Below are 24,857 nucleotides of genomic sequence, written 5' to 3'. Positions count from 1 at the left end.
TTATACTGATAAAAACCTGAACTGGAAGTCACAAGTTGCAGATCACCTTGAACATCTATGCTCTGCAACTTTTAAATTCCAGATAGTAACAGATACTGGAGATGAAATTGTCCAAAACCCGTCTTACTTTACAAATTTTCATTCACTAATGTCTTATGGCACTACATTCTACGTTAACTCCTCATAGAGGAAAAAAAGTGTGTGATACACAGAAAAGTGGCGTTCTTGCAGAGAGCTCTTTAAACAATTGGGCGTACTGACAACAGCCTCTAATTACATTTGCTCCTTTATGAAGCTTTTTTATCTAACACTGAAAACAGTAACATTCATAAAAAATAGAAGGAGAAATGATCTACACTATCCATCACTCATCCTTAGTGTGACACCAAGAGGAGGGAGATAATCAGTTATAAAAACCTGATTACTTACTGAAAGTTCCTTCAGGGGCGAAGAGAGGGATGAGGCTGGAAAAGGTTTGAAAGGAGGAACAAACAACACAGACCTCAGGGTAAGAGATACCTAGTACTTCTCCTTGACAAAGGAACTATTTGTGCCAAAAGCTAGGTAGTGTGTAGAAACTTAAACAACTTTTGTTTATGTCTACCAGCAGTGCTACACATTTTGCCTCCTGAAGGAACGCACTGGCTAGCAGTTGTGTGTAATAACTTAGCAACTAACAAAAATGTCACTGTCAAGAGCTATCAGAATAACTTAATTACAGCTTAATGAAGTTTAAGGGAACCAATCAGGATAGATTCTAATATCCAATCTAGAGATCCAAGCTATGTAGCTGAGTACCAACATCAATGGACTGCTTCATAGAAAATAAATTTCCACCAACTGTTCACCATACATTGCAGAAAGTATGGCGATTCAGTCTATTTCCCTCTCAACTACATGTATTATATGTCATGCAAAGTCTGACTAACTGTTAAATGACAAAATTATCTGAAGACTTGGGGTCTGTACTAGCAGGTCATCAGTATGCAAATCGATCATGTTGATTCCAGGCTAAAAAAAAAAAAAATTCTGAACCACTGAGGTGTGGGCTACGACTTATCAACCTAGCTCTAAACAAGTTTCCACACATTTTATTTAACATATGGCTAATACAGACATACCATAAAATTAAAATACATACAACATTTGTACATACTGACACACAAAAACTTAAGTTTGTCTTTACAACTGAATATCCAGTCCTTCAATCCAGTACACTGCATCTAGAGTTGCTAGCAGGAAGTCCTCTTCAGCACCATGATAGGCTCGAATCCTGCATTCACTGACAGTGTGGTGCATAGTCTGTATGGAGCCCCGCAGTCACAGGCCGGATTAGGCAGCTTCTTCCACTTAAAGAGAGCATCCCTGCATCGGCCATGGCCGGTACAGATTCTTTTGAGAGTAGTCCAGGTCTTGCGTGGTAGGTCGAATCCACTTGGAAGTTTAGCACCTGAGAAGATGTTATGCAGGCGCACATCTGTCACTGCTTCCCACTGACCTTTCCATTCTTCAAGAAGTTTGAAATCCTTAGTAACCATGTCAGCAGCGTCACACCGAGTTGGATGGCGTGATTTCAGTCTCTTACAATTTAAAAGGAATTCTATCATAAGGACAGTACATCTGCGTAGCTCAGGAGGCATTATACCAGTTAACACTGGAAGTCAATAAACTGGAGTAGATCTGATTGCACCAGATATTATGCACACTGTCGTATTCAGCTCAGTGCCAACAAGCCTTTTATGATGACTTTTCATCCAAACAGATGCACAATACTCAGCACTTGAGTACACCAAGCCCAGAGCTGAAGATCACAGAGTGGTTGCTGAAGATCCCCAGGTAGTTCCGCATAGCTTATGGAGGATGCCGTTTCGAGTCCTCAACTTTTGAGCTAAGTTAAGGTGGTGTTTGAAGCATAGTGTATGGTCCAGGACAACACTAAGATATTTTGGGTTCCAATTATGATGAAGAATTCTGCCCCTGAAACTAACTTCCAGTTTTACATTCGCCAACCGATTTTTTAAATGGAAGCAACACACTTCTGTTTTACTCACATTGGGTTGGCGTCTCCAGATTTTGAAGTAATAATCTGATGCAAATAGGTCATTGGTTAGAATCTCTTCTGTTGTCTTCATTTCCTGGTGTCGTATGGCTAGAGCCAGGTCATCGGCATAGCAGTATTTTCTGGACGAAGTGTCATTAGATCAGGTAGCGTTGCTCACGTCCATAGGTTTAACCTTAAAAACCCTACACTTGCCTCCTGGGTGGTGCTAATTGAGCAACAGTGATTACAGGTGGCCAGACTATCCATAGGACCTACTGGCAATGACACATGAACTAAACAGCAGAAACAGTTATTTTCAGAGCCCATTAACAAGAAACATTAGACCAACTATCACACTCCTTCAACTGAATATCGAAAGCAGTATCAGGGCAAAGTGTGTCCGTCAAAATTTTTGCTGGACAACAATATCGACGACGTCGTCGCCATTCAGGAAATTCGCATTTCCAGTGAAGAAATATTCTGATGCCGAGGTCGAATTCCTGGATATTCTGCACTTAATGTAACTTACCATGAGGTGTATGAAACTGCTACGTACGTCCGTAACATAAATGAAGCTTCACTGATTTCTGTCAGTGTGGAGGCAGATATACATACGGTGGTCATACAATTGCATAGTATTACTATTACAAATGTTTACAAACCACCCAAAACATCATGGCCCGATTTTGCCCTACACACGGCAGAACATCCTGAAATTTACATAGGAGACTTCAACAGTCACCACGAACTTTGGAAGTACTCTCAAAATGATGAAAATGGGAGCACGCTTGCAGAATGGATTGAAGAGAATAATCTTCATCTAGTGCGTCATGTCAAAAATCAAGGCATTTCAGGTCGGCTGCTCGGGACAAGGATTCAAATCCTGACTTATGCTTTGTTAGCTCCAACGGAATTGGCTTTCCCATCAACATCACAAGGAAACTGATAGATGCCTTTCCTCGCAGCCAACACAGACCTGTAATAATACAAATTGGCTGCACGGTTCCTGTCATACGATCAACCCCGCATTCTCGATGGAATTTCCAGAAAGCTGACTGGAAGTAGTTACCAATGGAAGACCATTTGCTGGATACCTCAATCACGTAAGAACTATCAACACTTCATTGGTGCAGTAACAGCAACAGCTAAAAAGTGTATGCCAAGAGGATACCAAAAAGAATATGTTCCAGGATGGAATAATGAAAGTGAAACACTGTACCAACACTTCCAGCAAAGTGGTGATCTAGAGATAGCTATGAAACTATTGTCCAGCTTGGACATGTCTTTAAGGCAGAAATGGACAGAAACAGTCTAAAATACGGACTTTACCCACTCAAGCAGGAAAGCATGGAGTCTTCTGAGAAAGCTGGGAGGAAGTGCACCAGCATGCAGAAAATATTCCGAAGTAACACCAGACCAAATTACTTCTCATATCATTACTACCTCAAGAGTACCTCCTGACAAGAAACATACAAAACATATCAGAAGACAGCTTCGTGACCTGAAAAATATGGCATCTCCCTCATCTAAGTATACCCATCCCTTCACAGTTTCAGATGTTGACTCTGGACTGAAGGACCTCAAACCTCTTAAGGCACCTGGATTCGATGGTATCCATCCAGAATTCCTGATCCATATGGGACAAAAAGCTAAGAGTGGCTCTAAGCACTATGGGACTTAATGCCTGAGGTCATCAGTCCCCTAGACCTTAGAACTACTTAAACCTAACTAACCTAAGGACATCACACACATCCATGCCCAAGGCAGGATTTGAACCTGCGACCGTAGCGGTCGCGCGGTTCCAAACTGAAGTGCCTAGAACCACTCGGCCACACCGGCCGGCGGAAAAGCTAAGAAATGGCTGGCAGAATTATTCACTGACATCCTGCTGACTGGTCAACTTCCATTGGAGTTTAAAAAGGTTAAGACAATATCTTTTATGAAGCCTGGTAAACACAACAACATGGTAAAAGCTATCGCTCCGTTGTCCTACTTAGCTGGTGCTACAAGCTTTTTGAAAGGCTAGTATATAACAGAATAAGTAGTGCTATCCTAGAGAATGTTCCAGTTGATCGGGCAGGCTTCAGACAAGGGCGTAGCTGCTGCGATCAAGTACTGTCTCTCACATCCTTCATAGAGTCAGGATACAAAATGAAGCAGAAAACATCTGTGGCATTTGTTGATCTTAACTGCCGCCTTCGACACTGTGTGGAGGGAAGGCCTTATCTACAAATTTCTCCGCATAATACCCTGCAGAACAATGGCTTGACTGATTAACAGCATGCTAAGTGATCGGTTCCACACAGTTCATATGTCTTGTGCCCTGGAGCAGAGGCAACACAGGCAATGGTTTCATGTCATGGGGCAGATTCAACTGCTGCAGGGTCCACACCTTCAGACAAAGTTTAACTATGCAGATAACAACATAGACCTAGAAAACCCAAATGTTTCTGCTACTTTGAATCTAGGGTCAACAAATTGCACAACTTTAGGATATAAAGTTAAGTAAGCGGTGTTGAAAGGATTACTAAATATAATAACATAGGATAGACCAAATAAAGTTATTGCATAATTTATTACAGAAGAACAGGAGACAACAAATTCTAGTTTAGGTTAATTTCAACAAAAAACTGAAAACCGTTACAGACATTAAAGCAATATGAAGAGTAATAAAAAGACTAGCTTTACAGGTTAATAAAAGATATCCCAATGAAAATGTGCTTATATTTTGATGAAGAGGTAGAAGATCTAATTAAACAATGGAAACTCCAGGATAGAATATAACAATATTTCTGCTACTTCCCCCACCCCCAACGTGTCCGCTGCCATCTGTCTAACCTGCAGCACTTCACTGTCCGCCACCCCCACCATACTATCCCTCCCCCTCTCCACTACAGCCTCCTCCTTACCCCCACCCAGTCGCTACTCCCATCATGCACTGGTGCTGCTGCTCGCAGTGTGGTTTCAGTTGCTCGAGACTGCAGTCATGTGTGTGTGTGTGTGTGTGTGTGTGTGTGTGTGTGTGAGAGAGAGAGAGAGAGAGAGAGAGAGAGAGACAAAGGCCAATGGCCAAAAGCTTTAATTGTGAAAGTCTTTTGTTGTGCTGATCTACAACTTAATATTGAAGATCTAATTAACAATTGCAGAAACTGACAAATGAAATCAAATCACGAGAAGATAATGGGCCTTCTTAATTGTGCAGTAGGACAAAAGTAATTGTTCAGCAGGAAGATCTGGGTGTAACATCCATCCTTTCCAATGTCCCATAACCTGCTAGTGCCTGGTCAGAACTGATATGGGACTTCAATTTCTCAGAGAGCCCATCATACCTTTATACACTATAGGCTTTATTACAAGGGAACTGCCACTCCTGAACGTATTTTAAAGCTACTGCAGGCTGCCCCACAGGGGAGGAATTAGTGCACCCCTTCTGTCTGCATTTAGTGCATATCACACGGTCAAATGTGAAAGTTGTCCAAAGTGTTTGCACAGTGTAACTGAGGCAGGTCATGGGAACTGGTATTTACCTAGCGGGATGTGGAGAACTGTCTAAAAAATGACATTGAGGCTAGCTCTTACAACCTGTAACCGCAAGGAATATTTGATCCAGGCCAGCATACCTCTCCTGTCCCAGAAGTGGGCACTTTAATGTGGTCAGCTATCTGGATGGGTAGTCCAGTTACAACATATGTGACAGTAAATATTTGTCCTTATCACAGACATATTGAAGGAAACAAATAAAACATGGACTTAACAGGACCAACTGGAACTGCATATGAAACTGCCAAGACAGAAACTAAACAGCATTTTACAGTCCTTCAAAATTTCAGGTGATCATAGACCTGATAAATACAGAGCATGCATGCACAGGCACACCGTGAGTGCCACTGTCTCTGGATTCCTGAACTGTTTCTTTCTTTCTTATTTGTATTGTACTTACTTGTTTGTACTGCATAATTATTAATAGAAAAATAATCTGAAAGATGTAATTAAAGACTAATAAAGTGTGATAATTTGGAAAATATGTTTAATTAATTTGCAATTAAAAATACACAATCAACCAGCATCAAAATTATTTTTAAAAAATATTATTTTTTAAAAGCTATATACTTTCAAACTGTTTACAAAACATCTTATACTCTTCATAATACTCTCCACTACAAACTAATACTTTTGTCCGACAGGTGCTTCCACTGCTTGAAACATTTTTTATAGTCGTCTTCAGAAATAGCTGACAGTTTGTCCAGAGCAATAACCTGGAGAACAGAAGGTCAAATAGACAAAGTCTAAACTAAAGAAGTGAGACTAACCGACATAAAATCAAGAACAATCTGTAGTCAGCAATACCACCACGAAGAGCAGAAAAACATGATAAACAGCATACAATCATTCTGTTATTGCTGCTAGTATTCCAGTTCTCTTGCCTGAGCAAGCAGTTCGTTTCTGCATTTCAGTTTAATAGTAATAGTAGTAGTAGTAGTATTACAATAGCTACACTTAACTAACATTTTAAACAGAAATCTAAACATAAACACATAAGCCACCTATAGTTTACTTCTCAACTGTTTTACATAATCAGAACTGCTAAATTAGTTTGTAAAATTAATATTAATTTTGCATTATAACTGAATATGAGAGCTCTAAGTTATGTTAGTAAGTAGGAGGAGGAGGATATTAGTGTTTAACGTCCCGTCGACAACGAGGTCATTAGAGACGGAACGCAAACTCGGGTGAGGGAAGGATGGGGAAGGAAATCGGCCGTGCCCTTTCAAAGGAACCATCCCAGCATTTGCCTGAAGCGATTTAGGGAAATCACGGAAAACCTAAATCAGGATGGCCGGAGACGGGATTGAACCGTTGTCCTCCCGAATGCGAGTCCAGTGTGCTAACCACTGCGCCACCTCGCTCGGTGTAAGTAAGTAGGCCAAGGTATTCTGAGCAGTAGCATGAAATCTATGTTTTCCTGTGCTGACCAGTGTTACTTTTGACAGGCAATGTTCTTGTTACGTGGAATTTGTTAAATTAGATTTTCTTGTTCTTAATTTATTTGAAGAGCATTAGATGCAATTACCTCCTTTTAACTCAGTGTCCCCCCCCCCCCCCCTCCCCCGACACACAGAGCAGATCAATGACAGAAAACTGGAACCAATGTGCTTGACTCGCCCCGCTTACCATCTCTTCCAGTGACGTCCATGGCCGCTCTTCACACCATCTATAATCCACGATGCAGAGTGGCACAGCTCATGGATTAGAGTATCACGGAGTCTGTCTGCTGAATCACAAACCTGGAAAAAATAGTTTAAGTTAGATTTTACTTCCTTCGCAATAAATCTTACTTTAATAAAGCATAAAGCCAATCCTACACATGTAGGTTTGGTACTTCAGTATGTTACAGAACAATTGAAATAGAACTGAGTGAAATTCAAGTCCTGATGACAGTGCAATGACAGATAGGAGAAGAACACAAAAGCTGAATTATTTAAGTAACAGTAAACAAAGCAATTCACAGAAGATGCAGGAGAAATGTGTTACAAAAGATATTTGCAAAAACTTTGGTTTAAATAATGAAAAACTGCACCAGCTACTTATTTTTCATGCTTTACACATCACATTTTGACAATTTTATAAAAATATTTCTTGTGACGTATGTGTGATTTTATGCCTCTCTGGCACTGTAGTTGTCCGTTTCATTTATTTTGAGGAGTAAGTGATTTTAGACCTGACGTATACTAAAATTTGCTACTCACCATATAGCGGAGATGATGAGTCGCGATAGGCACAATAAAAAGATTCACACAATTAAAGCTTTCGGCCATTTAAGGCCTTTGTCAGCAGTACACACACACACACACACACACACACACACACACACACACACACGAATCCATATGGCACAGGCAGTGAAGCAGTCATTAAGACGAGGGCTATCATGTTTAGCAGCGTGTTCAGCATCAGGGTGGTCCACTTGTTTCTTGGCCACAAACTGTCCGCCACTCACGCCACACTATCCCTCCCCCTCCTCGCCCCAGCCTCCTCCTTACCTGCACCCAGTCGCCACTCCCATCATGCACTGGTGCTGCTGTTCACAGTGTGGTCTCAGCTCTCTGAGACAGCAGATGTGTGTGCAAGTTGCATATATATATATTTGTTGTTGTTGTGGTCTTCAGTCCTGAGACTGGTTTGATGCAGCTCTCCATGCTACTCTATCCTGTGCAAGCTTCTTCATCTCCCAGTATCTACTGCAACCTACATCCTTCTGAATCTGCTTAGTGTATCCATCTCTTGGTCTCCCTCTACGATTCCTACCCTCCACACTGCCCTCCAATGCTAAATTTGTGATCCCTTGATGCCTCAAAACATGTCCTACCAACCGATCCCTTCTTCTAGTCAAGTTGTGCCACAAACTTCTCTTCTCCCCAATCCTATTCAATACCTCCTCATTAGTTACGTGATCTACCCACCTTATCTTCAGCATTCTTCTGTAGCACCACATTTCGAAAGCTTCTATTCTCTTCTTGTCCAAACTAGTTATCGTCCATGTTTCACTTCCATACATGGCTACACTCCATACAAATACTTTCAGAAACGACTTCCTGACACTTAAATCTATACTCGATGTTAACAAATTCCTCTTCTTGAGAAACGCTTTCCTTGCCATTGCCAGTCTACATTTTATATCCTCTCTACTTCGACCATCATCGGTTATTTTACTCCCTAAATAGCAAAACTCCTTTACTACTTTAAGTGTCTCATTTCCTAATCTAATTCCCTCAGCATCACCCGACTTAATTTGACTACATTCCATTATCCTCATTTTGCTTTTGTTGATGTTCATCTTATATCCTCCTTTCAAGACACTGTCCATTCCGTTCAACTGCTCTTCCAAGTCCTTTGCTGTCTCTGACAGAATTACAATGTCATCGGCGAACCTCAAAGTTTTTACTTCTTCTCCATGAATTTTAATACCTACTCCGAATTTTTCTTTTGTTTCCTTTACTGCTTGCTCAATATACAGATTGAATAACATCGGGGAGAGGCTACAACCCTGTCTTACTCCTTTCCCAACCACTGCTTCCCTTTCATGCCCCTCGACTCTTATAACTGCCATCTGGTTTCTGTACAAACTGTAAATAGCCTTTCGCTCCCTGTATTTTACCCCTGCCACCTTCAGAATTTGAAAGAGAGTATTCCAGTTAACATTGTCAAAAGCTTTCTGTAAGTCTACAAATGCTAGAAACGTAGGTTTGCCTTTTCTTAATCTTTCTTCTAAGATAAGTCGTAAGGTCAGTATTGCCTCACGTGTTCCAACATTTCTACGGAATCCAAACTGATCTTCCCCGAGGTCGGCTTCTACCAGTTTTTCCATTCGTCTGCAAAGAATTCGCGTTAGTATTTTGCAGCTGTGACTTATTAAACTGATAGTTCGGTAATTTTCACATCTGTCAACACCTGCTTTCTTTGGGATTGGAATTATTATATTCTTCTTGAAGTCTGAGGGTATTTCGCCTGTCTCATACATCGTGCTCACCAGATGGTAGAGTTTTGTCATGACTGGCTCTCCCGAGGCCATCAGTAGTTCAAATGGAATGTTGTCTACTCCCGGGGCCTTGTTTCGACTCAGGTCTTTCAGTGCTCTGTCAAACTCTTCACGCAGTATCTTATCTCCCATTTCGTCTTCATCTACATCCTCTTCCATTTCCATAATATTGTCCTCAAGTACATCACCCTTGTATAAACCTTCTATATACTCCTTCCACCTTTCTGCCTTCCCTTCTTTGCTTAGAACTGGGTTGCCATCTGAGCTCTTGATATTCATACAAGTGGTTCTCTTCTCTCCAAAGGTCTCTTTAATTTTCCTGTAGGCAGTATCTATCTTACCCCTAGTGAGACAAGCCTCTACATCCTTACATTTGTCCTCTAGCCATCCCTGCTTAGCCATTTTGCACTTCCTGTCGATATCATTTTTGAGACGTCTGTATTCCTTTTTGCCTGCTTCATTTATTGCATTTTTATATTTTCTCCTTTCATCAATTAAATTCAATATTTCTTCTGTTACCCAAGGATTTCTATTAGCCCTCGTCTTTTTACCTACTTGATCCTCTGCTGCCTTCACTACTTCATCCCTCAGAGCTACCCATTCTTCTTCTACTGTATTTCTTTCCCCCATTCCTGTCAATTGTTCCCTTATGCTCTCTCTGAAACACTCTACAACCTCTGGTTCTTTCAGTTTATCCAGGTCCCATCTCCTTAAATTCCCACCTTTTTGCAGTTTCTTCAGTTTCAATCTGCAGTTCATAACCAATAAATTGTGGTCAGAATCCACATCTGCCCCAGGATATGTCTTACAATTTAAAACCTGGTTCCTAAATCTCTGTCTTACCATTATATAATCTATCTGATACCTACTAGTATCTCCAGGATTCTTCCAGGTATACAACCTTCTTTTATGATTCTTGAACCAAGTGTTGGCTATGATTAAGTTATGCTCTGTGCAAAATTCTACAAGGCGGCTTCCTCTTTCATTCCTTCCCCCCAATCCATATTCACCTACTATGTTTCCTTCTCTCCCTTTTCCTACTGACGAATTCCAGTCACCCATGACTATTAAATTTTCGTCTCCTTTCACTACCTGAATAATTTCTTTTATCTCGTCATACATTTCATCTATTTCTTCATCATCTGCAGAGGTAGTTGGCATATAAACTTGTACTACTGTAGTAGGCATGGGCTTTGTGTCTATCTTGGCCACAATAATGCGTTCACTATGCTGTTTGTAGTAGCTAACCCGCACTCCTATTTTTTTATTCATTATTAAACCTACTCCTGCATTACCCCTATTTGATTTTGTATTTATAACCCTGTAATCACCTGACCAAAAGTCTTGTTCCTCCTGCCACCGAACTTCACTAATTCCCATTATATCTAATTTTAACCTATCCATTTCCCTTTTTAAATTTTCTAACCTACCTGCCCGATTAAGGGATCTGACATTCCACGCTCCGATCCGTAGGACGCCAGTTTTCTTTCTCCTGATAACGACGTCCTCCTGAGTAGTCCCCGCCCGGAGATCCGAATGGGGGACTATTTTACCTCCGGAATATTGTACCCAAGAGGACGTCATCATCATTTAATCATACAGTAGAGCTGCATGTCCTCGGGAAAAATTACGGCTGTAGTTTCCCCTTGCTTTCAGCCGTTCGCAGTACCAGCACAGCAAGGCCGTTTTGGTTAATGTTACAAGGCCAGATCAGTCAATCATCCAGACTGTTGCCCCTGCAACTACTGAAAAGGCTGCTGCCCCTCTTCAGGAACCACATGTTTGTCTGGCCTCTCAACAGATACCCCTCCGTTGTGGTTGCACCTACGGTACGGCCATCTGTATCGCTGAGGCACGCAAGCCTCCCCACCAGCGGCAAGGTCCATGGTTCATATATATATATATATATATATATATATATATATATATATATATATATATATATATATATATATATATATATGACTGGAATGACTCCTTACCCTCTCCCTTAAAACCCAAATCCTTTCGTCTTTCCCTCTCCTTCCCTCTTTCCTGATGAGGCAACCGTTGGTTGCGAAAGCTTGAATTTTGTGTGTATGTTTGTGTTTGTTTGTGTGTCTATCGACCTGCCAGCGCTTTTGTTTGGTAAGTCTCATCATCTTTCTTTTTATGGTTATAATAGAAGGAAACATTCCATGAAGGAAAAATATACCTAAAAACAAAGATGATGTGACTTACCAAATGAAAGTGCTGGCAGGTCGACAGACACACAAACTAACACAAACATACACACAAAATTCTAGCTTTCGCAACCAACGGTTGCCTCATCAGGAAAGAGGGAAGGAGAAGGAAAGACAAAAGGATATGGGTTTTAAGGGAGAGGGTAAGGAGTCATTCCAATCCCGGGAGCGGAAAGACTTACCTTAGGGGGAAAAAAGGACAGGTATACACTCGCACACACACACACACATATCCATCCACACATACACAGACACCTGTCTGTGTCTGTGTATGTGTGGATGGATATGTGTGTGCGTGCGCGAGTGTATACCTGTCTTTTTTCCCCCCTAAGGTAAGTCTTTCCGCTCCCGGGATTGGAATGACTCCTTACCCTCTCCCTTAAAACCCATATCCTTTTGTCTTTCCTTCTCCTTCCCTCTTTCCTGAAGAGGCAACCGTTGGTTGCGAAAGCTAGAATTTTGTGTGTATGTTTGTGTTTGTTTGTGTGTCTACCGACCTGCCAGCGCTTTTGTTTGGTAAGTCTCATCATCTTTCTTTTTAGATATATTTTTCCCACGTGGAATGTTTCCCTTGTGTGTGTGTGTGTGTGTGTGTGTGTGTGTGTGTGTGTGTGTGTGTGTGTACATAAAACTATTCACAAAAGCAGCTGACAGATGGGAAAGAAGATCCAGCTTAAAAAAAATCATGAAGAGGTACTTGAGTAAGAAAGAATAAATGTCTAACAGTTAGCTCATAAGATTTTGTCATTAAGTAAAATCACAAAAATACTGGGAAAAACGAGTTCAACTATTCAGTGTAAGGGATCTGAATAAGATGTTTAAATTTCGTACATAATATTTATTAAATCTCTGTAAGTCCATCTTTAAATAGGATGGTTGCAAAACCTCAGCTGTTCAATGTACAATGTCAAATACACCTTCAGCTGCCTAAATTTTCAGTTTTGTTTTATTTTTGCTACCAGTTTCAGTGTTAATTACACTATCTTAAGGCCCCCTTACTGGTGTGTAGGAAGAATCCCACCTCTTGTTAAATGTGAATAGTGGCCAGCATACAATCAATGATGCCTCTTTTTAATAAAGTGATCCCTTTGATCAACTTTTGCCGACTGTAACAAATGGCTGAAAAGTATGTGGCTCATTTTGATGAGATACCTCTTTGGGGACTTGTTTGGCTGTGTTTCTGATTATGTTTCTGGATTCCAAGTGGTTACTAGACACTCTTTTCACCCACTTCCTAATGAGCAGATCAGCAAAGACAACAGAACAAAGCAAGAATGACAACTAATATCCCCTTTACAGCACTAAGGTGTGTAACATACCTCAATGTCAAAATGTGTTTCTTCTGAATTATGAACACTCCTACTTCTGAAAATTACATTCTGCACATTAATGACAAAGATATGGAGGCCCTGAACCATGGATCTTGCTAAGGTGGAGTGGTAAGCATGCCTCAAAGATACAGACATTCTTACCATACATAAAATGACAACAGACAAAGGACAGACCAGACAAACTAGTGGCTGCTCAAGAGAGTTTGACTAATCTGGCTTTGTATATCAGCCAACACAGCCTTGCTGTATGGGAACTGTGAACAACAGGAAGTATAGAGAAACTAGAGCTGTTATTTTTCCAAAGGTCATACAGCAGTACTGTATGAGACCAGTATGGAGAGCTGCGTCAAACCAGTCTTTGGACTGAAGACAACAAAAATGTATCTACAGTAATTTTCTGAAAGTGTGCGATGAGAAAATAACAGCTGCCTCCAAGTTTCTCCAGTTGAACAGGGACTGAGATAATTTCCAAAAGCTGACCTCTGTGGCCTCAGAATATTGTCACTTCCTTGCCTCGCACACTCGAGTGTATACCTGTCCTTTTTTCCCCGTAAGGTAAGTCTTTCCGCTCCCGGGATTGGAATGACTCCTTACCCTCTCCCTTAAAACCCACATCCTTTCGTCTTTCCCTCTCCTTCCCTCTTTCCTGATGAAGCAACCTTGGGTTGCGAAAGCTTGAAATTTGTGTGTGTGTTTTTTATTGTCTCTATCAACGTACCAACGCTTTCGTTTGGTAAGTTACAGCTTCTTTATTTTTAGATATATAAGTACTTTCTGATACGCAAAAGATGCTGAGGATCTATATTAAGTTTGACGAACAGTCACTACATTATTATAAAATAGCAAACTGTGTGTCATTGTCAGTTTTTGGTTCCAGGATAGTATTTCTCTAGGAGTTCTGCTGCTCTTAATGCATTCTCTGCAAGTTCATATATTATCAGCTTATTGTTCATTTATAAAAATCTTTGTAGACCTAAAAACATTTACAAATTAAGTAACTACAACAAATATTTAACGAGAAAATGTCTTTTAGTCTATAGTTGCAGTTTATTTATTTTGCCTACTAGCTATCAGTTTCAGTATGCAGTACCATCATCAGACCTTACCCTGGCACGCTGTCAGTGTGCCAGGTATTCGAGACACCTACTTGGGAAGCGAGCATGACAACTGGATTCCAGGGGATGGCCTGAGAATGGCAGTGTGTACCAGAACCAGTAGCCAGCAGAAAAAATAAATCGCGACTATATGCTAAAACATACTTTTTCAATATTGTATTGGTTGCTGTTCCACTGGCAATACTTTGGGAGTGTGTAAAATATGTAATGTATAGCACAAATTAAACGAACTTTTTATTTCTCTACACCACTGATATGCACAGACTTTGATTCCACTGGACTTCAATCAAATCTTCAGAAGGGCAATCAATAATTAATCAAGTATTTAGTTTCTTATTGAAACATTTTATTGTTGAGAGAGACACATTGAAATATCATACACCTCATTCCTGTTACAATTATCCTCAAGTATACATACAATGATCTTCAGAAAATCTATGTACACGCATTCCTTTTGTACTTCAGAAAATTTGATTTACATGCATTCCTTTTCACACTTTGATACTTTTTTTTAGATCCTTCACCTTTATTATAGTGATCTTTGCTGAATTGTTTTAAATTACTGTGGAGATAAGACATTCCTCATTCTGCCCATAGAACTGCCCACACAACAAGCTACATATAGCTTTGCTTTGGTCCTCCGCCCTTTCACTTGACATGTCTAAGAAAATATTCACTTTCAGATTACAAATATAATAAAATGCTCAAAGGCGAAAAGAATCTTTGAATGTAAACAAACTTCATTGTATCTGCTTCTCTGTATGAAGTATATTAGAATATACACTGTGAATGTTCATCCACTATCTTTTGAAAGAGATCAAACCACCTTTTCTGTTTTCTCATCACCTCATATGGTATCATTTTAGACAACTGCAATATTACACTATTCAGAAGCTCTGATTTACTCACCTATTGAAGAGATTCACTAACTGGGTATACTTTGGTCAAATAACTGCTCCCTCTGTTTGCTCTGACTAGGCTCCTGCAACGGTACAGGAGATAACCAGTGAGAGCACATTACTCTGAACTCTTAACTTGCTGGTTAGCTATATCTGTCAACCACCTCTGCAACTACCCCACACAATGATCTGTGGTGGTCAGAGTTGCATAAAACATGCACGGCAAGAGAATTAAAATAAATTTACAATTTTGTTTTGGGAAACAAATATGCCAACACTGACAGCTTCAAGATTTTAAGTTCATCCATTTGCTCACTGAATCTATTTTGAATCCATTGCAGTATAGAAGCAGTCTAAACAGTGAACACTTTCCCTATCCATCTCATCTTCTTGTGTTTCTGCCAATATGGGGAACCTGGAGTGGGGAGTGGATGGAATTCTGAATTAAATTGCTAGTTCACATGGATGACCTCAACTTCCACAAACTGATCTACCGGAAAAGAACAATGTTATTACAATGCACACAGGTTTTGAACTATTTCCTTGAGGCTTATTTATGTTTTGAATTGCATGGTAACATTGTAAGTTGAAGTGGCAAATGCAGCTGTCTTACCACTGAGTGTTTCTAACATCAGCATACACTTTTTTTCATGTCTACTGAATTTCTTTCTTTCTTTCTTTAGATCCATATGGTTTTCTTTTTCTGTAAAGCTTGTGAGTAATATCAAAGTTGCCTGTACAGGAAACCACCTTGTATCAGAGCAAAAATTATGGGGGGGGGGGGGGGGGAGAGGGAGGGAGGGGGGGACTGCCAGCTCCAGGCCTTATGCCTCTCATTAAGTTAGAAGAAGAAGAAGAAGAAGAGCACTCTCCACCCAAAAGTACTCTAATAGCCAGTGACTGAAGAACAGGTGTTCAAGGGTGACCGATAAGAAACATTAAAAAAGGGCAGTGCTGCAAGGTAGGTACAGATGCTGGATCCAACAAGGAGACAACAGGAAGCTACTATCCTCATCATCAACATAATAACCTTGTATGACACTGTTGGTACAAGGGCTCTTGTTCATTATATGTGAACCACATCACAAGATTTTGTGGTATCCCTTGTTTAGCCCCTGATGGATGCACTCTCTAAAGGTTACCATTGTAAGATGTACAATATCCACTCAGATGAAAACAAGCCCTACCACCCCCACCCCCCCAGCACACATGGCCACACAAGTAACTGAGTTACCTGTGTTGCTCCATAAGTAAGGAAAACATGCCCACACATTTTGGCATGTAAAAACAGTTATTTAGTCAGCTCTCGAGAACCTACTTTGCCACTTTATTGCTTTAAATGACTGCAAGTCTATCCTAAGCTCTTTTATTGAGAAAAAAAAAGGAAAAGTTTTCAAATCTTCCTTCTCCATGTCATAGGCATCCTGCATAATAAGATTATTTTTTTACAAGTTTTGTTGCACACATGATTCAAAGAAATGAAGTGACTGTAAATTACACTATGAATAGATCGTTTTGTTGACACGTTATCATGGCAATTTTAGATGGGGGTGTTTTGATGGGTGTAGATATTGGACCTCAACTGCAACATTTATGACCCTGTCAACTTCAGCAAACAATTGCACTTTAGTTGTTACCAAATACTGTGTGTGTTCTTTTCTTACATTGAAGGGAGTGAAGAGATTAATCCTGGTTCATGACAGGGTACAAATATGGCCCTCACAAGACTGACCAGAAAAGTTTGCTAATTTTATCAGTTCTGCTTTCACAGGAGCGGAGACAACAGACATAGGCTGCCACCCCTGTGAGAGGGAGATGGGGCCTGTTCCCCTACTCCTCTTTTTTCCCCTGTTTGTTTACTTTGTGGCTGATCACCACGTTATAGCATTCACAAGACTTTTAGAGCAAATATTGAAGTATTACACTATATGAATGATATAACACAAATCTATTTTATTAACATACCTTTACTGATAACTCAATCCTCGACGTTCGCTTATTAGCACTATATTTGTTATAGCACAGACCAGCAGTTTTCATAAGTCGAGAGTTCCATGTTATGGACATATCTGACGGAAGCTGAAGACACAAAGAAATTACAACGGTAATGTTTTTCACTCAAAGATGATAGAGTAGTTAAAAGACATGTGCCTAATCATGAAAAATAAAATTAATACATTGATTTTTCTTTTATAACTACTGCACTGCACAATAATTATTTAAGTAGCTATAAATTTCCAACAATTTTAAAAAGCATTGTTCAAGATACGTTTGGTGGACACATAATTACACATATATTGAAACTAAGGACTGGATTTTGATAATGGGAAAAGTATGATCAGGAATAGCAGTAGAACAGGGACTGGGGGGAGAGGAATGAAAAGGGAAACTGACCTGGTAGAGTTTTTCACCGAGCACAATGTAATCATTGCTGATACTTTGCTTAAAAATAATGATAAATGACTATATACATGGAAGAGACCTGGAAACACCAGTAAGTTTCAAACAGATTACATAATAGTACAACAGATTTTGAAAGAAGATTTTAAACTGGAAAACCTTTTGGGGCGGGGGGTGTATGTATGGGTTATAACCATAATTTATTGGTTATGAACAGCAAATTAAATCTGAACGAATTGCGGGGAATTAAGGAGATGGGTCATAAATAAGCTTGAGGAACCAGAAGTTAAGATTCTCAACAAAAAGAATTGACTGGAACATGGTACAGGATAAAGTACAAGACGGAAGGATAGACTTGACAGATGAAATAGCGCACACAGCAGCTAATCAAACAGATGAACAAATAATGCCTGCAGAAATCCGTTGATACTACACAAAATAAGGAATCTAACTACGAAAAGGAGAAAATACAAAAATGCAGCAAACAAAACTGGGAAAAGATAATGCAGACATCTAAAAAATGGTTGACATGAAGCGCAAATTGGTGTAATAGCAAGCCAGTACCGCGCAAAGAAGGGCTACATACAGGAAACAGCCTTTAAGACCATTTTACAAAAATAGAAGAGAAAATGGAACTGACATGGGGGATACAATACTACAAAACAATTTGACACAGCATTAGAAGACCAAAGTGGAAACAAGTTCCCTGGAGTAGACAACATTCCCTTAGAATTATTGAGATCCTTGCAAGAGAGGGCCATGACAAATTTATTCACCGAGTATGCGAGGTGTATCTGACAGGCAAAATACCTTCAGACTTCAAGGAGAATGTACTAATTCCTGTTCAAAAGAATGCAGCTGCTGACAGCTATTAATATTACCAAACCATCAGTTTAATAAATTATCGTAGTAAAATAATTACATGAATTATTTACATAAGGACTGAAAAAAATGTTATAAGCCAACCTCTGAGAAGGTCAGTTTGATTTCTTGAGGAATATAGGAAAACATGAAGCAATGCTGACCCTACAACTTATCTTAGAAGACTGAAGAAAAGCAAACCTATGTTTATAACACCTTTAGACTTAGAGAAAGCTTTTGACGACATTGTAACACACACTCAAATTCTAGAGAGAGCAAGGATATTATACAGTTAGCAAAAAGTTATCACCAACTTGTACAGAAAACAGATTGCAATTATAAGAGCTGATGGAGACTATCTATTCCATTCAATTGCTCTTCCAAGCCCTTAGCTGTCCCCGAAATCTGACAGTTTGAGCCCGTGGTGGTGTACAAAATTCAGGTTCATTCTTGCAGAGAAGAAAACGGCAATTAGCCTCTTCCAATAATGCTATTTAATCACATGAATAGAACCACCACTGGTTTTGAACCAACAGGTTCACATCATCAGATCCATATTTGTTTTTGTTTACATCAGCACTCACTTTTAACTATCCCTTGTGGTGAAAATTCCTTGGGGCGGACATACGGACATACAGCCATGAAATTTTGGCATATTCTGCCTATAAACATTTTCCCTTGCACTGTCCAACAACACACACAGAACTTTCTTGCAGACTGTTAAATTGCCAACAATTTGCTCTGGATAGAGGCATTTTTACAATACATATTTACTAAGATACAAAAATTTCTCAATTTACCCCACATTACAGAATCAGGGAAAAAAAAAAAAAAAAAAAAAAAAAAAAAAAAAAAAAAAAAAAAAAAAAAAAAGCCTTGTCCTCTCTGATCAAGATGCCAAGTAAAATTGGGTATCAGCTTCTTCCTACTCAGCAATATTATGATCAGTTATCATTTACCCATCATTGTAAATCCTGCACTTTTTTGCAACATTCTAATGTGAGGTAGGTTTTTCAGCATTGACAATCAACAACAGAAAACACAGACTGTAAAAAAATCTGTAGAAAGACAAGCGAATTGCAATTTACAACCATGTGCCAAGATTTGAAGAACTGGTGAAGAAGCAAGCTCTATCTTTCCATTTATTTTGTTGTAAGAACAAGACATAACATTAAAAGTTGCTTAAAATGTGTTATGTCAACAGTTATTTATTTATTAACTATTCTTAGTCTTTTATAACTTAAATTTATTGACCCCTCACTTCAAGTCTAATGTCATGTGCAGAAACAGCTGCAGATGTTTCTTTTCAGTTTAAGGGAACTGTGGGTCCATAACGTTTGAAAACCAATGGTCTAAGTTCTTTCTGTTGAATAACTCAATGGAACAAAGGTAAGAGACAAAAAGCTGACAAAAGCACCAAAATTTCACTTTTTTTTTTCAGTGTCCCTAAGTTAGCAGAGGATTCTCAAGATGAAAACTGATTCTACATTGCATAGCACCCACATACAACACATTAACAGTTCTGAAAATTTGGACTTTTTGTAGGGAAACTGTCCTTTTGTGCAATTGCTGATTGGACTACGAGTCAAATTGGGGGAAAAAAGAAATTTGTGGCACAATTTTAGTAAAAAGGAAAGTTCAGTTGATAGGGCACATCTTGGGGCATCAAGAAAATGTCAGTCTGGTAATGGAAGAGAGAGAGAGAGAGAGAGAGAGAGAGAGAGAGAGTGTGTGTGTGTGTGTGTGTGTGTGTGTGTGTGTGTGTGTAGGGGAGATATAAATAGTAGAGGCAGACCAATACTTTAATACAGGCAGCAGATTCAAATGGCAAATGGATGTAGGTTGTACTAGCTTCGCAAAGATGAAGAGGCTTGCTCAGGTTAGACTAGCATGTTACAAAATGTTTTTGATTAGTGCATTGAAATTTGGTTTTCCAATCAGGATGTGATTCTTGGCCTTGTTTGAGTCAGGAGAGAGAAACATAAGCAGAGAATGATTTAACAACAAAAATAATCAATTTTTGTCACTATAATGTAATTGGATGGATAAAAAGTCTACTCACCAGGCAACACCATGAGAACACACACACATAGTAGAAGGTTTTACTTACACAAGCTCTGGGTGCCAGTGGCTCCTTCTTCCGGCAGAAGAATTGAAGGGAAAGGAACTGGAGAGGTGTAGGAAAAGGAGTAGAGAAGTCACCCTGAACCCCCAGCCAGGGAAGACTTACTGGATGGGGTGGGTTTATGATGGGGATCACAAACACTTATGCAATACTCAAGAATGGATCACACTAGTTTTCTGTATAGTTTTCTTTATAGATGAGTTACATGTTCCTAAAATTCTCCCAATAAACCAAAGTCAACCGTTCGCCTTCCTCACTACCGACCCTACGTGTTTACTCCATCTCTTAGCACTTTACAATGTTAGACCTACATACGTAATTGGCATGAATGTGTCAAGCAACACACAGCTAATACTGTATTCAAACATTACAAGACACTTTTTCCTACTACCTATATTAAATTACATTTTCCCACATTTAGAGCAATCAAATAAATTTGTATCCAAGTAATCTTGTATCATCCTATTGTCACTCGAAGACGAACACAACACTTTCTCATACACTACAGGGTCATTAGCAAATTGTCACAGACTGCTGCATGCCCTATCTGTCAGATTATTTTTGTGTATAAAGAACAAGGGTAGTCTTCTCATACTTCCTGAGGCACTAACGATATTACCCTGGTTTCCAGTGAACACTCACCATGCAGAGCAACCTTCCGGGTTCAATTACTTAAAATGTATTCACATAACTCAGAAATATCTGAGAAACTATTCCATAGTTTTTTTAACTTTGTTAACAGTCTACAGTGAGGCAGTGTGTCAAACACTTTCCTGACAATCTAGGGCTATGGAATCTCCCAGGTGCTCTTCGTCCATGGTTTGCAGGATATCATGTAAGAAACGGGCAAGCTGAATTCCAGCATGAGTGATGCTTGGTAAACCCATGCTGATTTGTGGAAAGAAGGTTTCCTGCCTCAAGGAAATTTTTTGTATATGAACTTACAATATCATCGGGACTCTGTAGCAAACCAATGTTGAGGATATTGACCTTCAACTTGGCAGGTCTGTTCTCTTACCCTTCTTATACACAAGAAACAGCTGTTCTTATTTTCAACTGCCTGAGCAAGAAAGTTGTGACAGATGCAATGTAAGTAAGGAGCCAATGCTAAAGAGTACATTCTGTAAAACCAAATTGTGATTCAATACAGATCTTGTTAATTACTTTTTTTCAGCTGTTTCAGTTGCTTCTCAGTACCAGGGATGACTATGTCTATGTTCTCCATACAGAAGTGTGATGGTCCAATGTTATGTCTGTATGATCGTTTTGTGTGACCATTTTTTTAACACGAAATTTAAAACTTCATGTTTCTGTTTTGCTGTCTTGTACTGTCACATTAGACTGGTCGACAAGTACCAGAATAGAAGCCTTCAACACAGTTATTTTACATAGGACCAAAATTTTCTCAGGTTTGAGCAAGATCTTTTGTTAAGGTATGACAGCAGAAATTGCATTGTATCTTCGAGCATCAATATTTTTATATACACACAAATTTCTACCAACTTTTACCTGTTGACATTTGTATGTTCTCTTTTGAACCAAGAATGCAACAGTGTTTCCTCAGTAGTCTCTGAATTTTGTTATTAAAACACTGTGGGACTTTTACATTCTTACTCCACTTATTCAGCACATATTTCTCCACAGCATAATTTACAATCAGTTTAAAGTATGCCCATAATTCCTATTATGTCCACCATATTGGAATTACATAGAGCCCATTCATTGTCCAAATAGGATTTTTTGCTGTTCTTCCCAGAATAAAAACTCTCCTAGCCTTCTTGATTTTTTTTAGCTTTAGTAACAATTGTTGCTATGATAACATGATCACTAATCCCTATCTTTGTAATGACTGAATATCAGATCTATTTGTAGCTGCAGCAGCTAAAATATTCCTTTGCGTGCAAGGAACAATGTACAGGTGACAGAAGCAGATTAAAGACCTTTTAAAATTTTTACTGTGGTGAGAGGAAAAACGTGTTTTATACTAATGATAAAAGTGAAAAGTGTTTTGTAGTGTTTGATACATGCAAATGCAACATCAAACAGAAAAATTATCAAAACAGCTTATAATATTGTTAACATGGCAATTTTGAATTTGTTGTTACACAGTTTCATTTACTTAACCATAGAATCTCCAATTAGAAAGTTAAAAATTTACAAATTATTGTATGTTGTCAGCTTCTGAATCACACATGGTAACACAGATATACTTTTCTTCCTAAGCGGTATCAACTTTCAATAAGTGTGTGATATTGTCTTTTAGCTCTTGAATGTAGGTACAGTAGATATCTATCTGTGAGGAAAGTAGTGTCTCTAATTACCTCTCTTCTCAACCAAGGGAAAGAGGATGAGAACTGTATTACCTGTCTTTTGAAGACCTCTGAATTATAGAAACAAAAAAGTTTTGAACACAAATCTTCTTTCCTTTTTTTAAACTCTCTCTTGTACATAATTGCATCTGAATGTGACTGTTGCTCTGGCACATTATGAGAAAGAGATGCTAAAAAACTGAAGACAGGGGACCGACTAACAGTCTCTCTCTTCTCTTGAATATTTTTTGGTTTTCTGCAACTAGAAACTGTAAAAAAGAAAATTGGCATTCATTTTACAATCCCACAACATCACACTTATTTACAAGCAGATATCAGAACTCATTTCACAAGATGATTTCCACAGTTTCCACACTTATAAAAAAAACCACCTTTGCTTGCAGCAAACTGACTGAGGGCATGCACTGTCTACACTTACCACGGCAGTGCGGTTGTGTTTTATGCTAATTTCTTATTTTGCTGAAGGGGAGTCTGAATTAGTTTCAGGATTTAATACTGAATATGGCACAGGTGGTTTTACTCAAGTTATTATTATTATTATTATTATTATTATTATTATTACTATTATTATTTTTTGTAGAATATATACAGTTACATCCAATGAGCTGTTACAGTCAGATGCATTTTACTTACGATCTGTTACTCATCAATAAACCACTGGAGTTAAAGACAACTGGTTACCACAAAAACTGCAGATGTATGTTGATAAAAACAAAACTCAACAAGTAATTATAAATCAGTTCACTGGAAACTGTGGATCATGCTTGAAAAAGGGAGAAAGAGAAATAACAAGTTCAAATCTTCAGCTAGCCGGATGATGTAGATACAAGATGAGAATATTTTACCTTTTTGTGGCTGTTTTTGATAAGGTCTCTCAGCCCTATCGTTAGTAGATGGTATGATTGAGGGAATGTCAGAATCATCTTCAGTGTCCTGTGATGCTGTGTCTGATGATACAGTCTCCACATCTGGACTAGAGTCCACCTTTGTACTTTCATTTCCTTTCTGTTCTGCACCAGGTCCCTTTGTTTCCTCATCTGAAGCTTCTGCTTCACTTTCAGCAAATCTAAGTACTACAGGATGTATTTCCTTGGATTCTGCATAAATTTTCTTAGTCCTGGATTACCAATGAAATATTTAGGATTAATAAATGACAATTAGAAGACCATGTTTAGTATTATGCAATACTAAATCACAATAAAGAAAATGATGTAAGGCTTGGCAACTATAATCTTAAGTAAACTACATTATTCTCACCCTTCACTGCCCACAACAGAAAAAAAATGAGCAGGAGGGAGGCGGGGAAGAACAGCAATTATGAAAGGCACTGGAGACGGGTGGAAAAACGATGTTATCCCTACTACACATACAAATTATTTTTAAGTAAAGATACAAAACAGGAAATCTTCAGCACATAAATTGGGAGCAGTTTAAATAAGGCCTCCCTAACTTCCATAAAATTAACTACCATGTCAAAACAAATTCTGCACTTACATATCAAAATTATTGTTTTTCCTTTCCATCACAATTTTCTTATTTGGGGAGAGCATGCCAACACATTAACATGGATTGATTCTTTAAAACTGCAGGTTTTTTTTTTTTTTTTTTTTTTTTTTTTTTTTTTTTTTTTTTTTTTTTTTTTTATTTACTTAAATTAAAGCAATATGAAACCAATACAGAGAGAGAATTTACATTGGCAGTTCAGTTTGTGAACTGGCATTCTTCAAACAATGTAGAGACACATGGCTACACTGACCTGAAGCTGTTGCTTAACTGAGCACTTGCAGCAGCAACAGAAGTGAGAGAGAGAGAGAGAGAGAGAGAGAGAGAGAGAGAGAGAGAGAGGGGTGGAGTCACTTTGGGGGGTGGGGCAGAAAGCACTGCGTACTGGAAATCCTTGGCATTGTTAATACTGCTCTAGCCACATTGGATGTTTCTTTGAATTAACTGAACTAACAGTCCATGCCACATTTGATGCAAACAAGTGATAGGCAAC

The 24,857-nt window shown here is 38.9% G+C and overlaps 1 protein-coding gene across 3 annotated transcripts in view; it reads right to left on the bottom strand.

Moving 5' to 3' along the window:
* The window catches only part of LOC126095302 (germ cell nuclear acidic protein-like), a 111,689-nt gene that overhangs the window by 23,563 nt on the left and 63,269 nt on the right, over positions 1-24,857 (bottom strand). For all 3 annotated transcript variants that reach the window (XM_049910093.1, XM_049910094.1, XM_049910095.1), the window contains 4 exons: positions 23,707-23,978; positions 22,895-23,109; positions 17,111-17,224; positions 7,214-7,326 (listed from right to left, as the gene is read on the bottom strand). In XM_049910093.1, the coding sequence (XP_049766050.1) occupies positions 7,214-7,326; positions 17,111-17,224; positions 22,895-23,109; positions 23,707-23,978 (714 nt within the window). The remainder of the gene's footprint in view (positions 1-7,213; positions 7,327-17,110; positions 17,225-22,894; positions 23,110-23,706; positions 23,979-24,857) is intronic.

This window comes from Schistocerca cancellata, chromosome 8 (genome assembly GCF_023864275.1).
Source record: "Schistocerca cancellata isolate TAMUIC-IGC-003103 chromosome 8, iqSchCanc2.1, whole genome shotgun sequence".
In the NCBI taxonomy this organism is placed as follows: domain Eukaryota; kingdom Metazoa; phylum Arthropoda; class Insecta; order Orthoptera; family Acrididae; genus Schistocerca; species Schistocerca cancellata.
The sequence above is the reverse complement of the archived record's forward strand: the minus strand, read 5'-3'. Positions and strand labels throughout refer to the sequence as shown.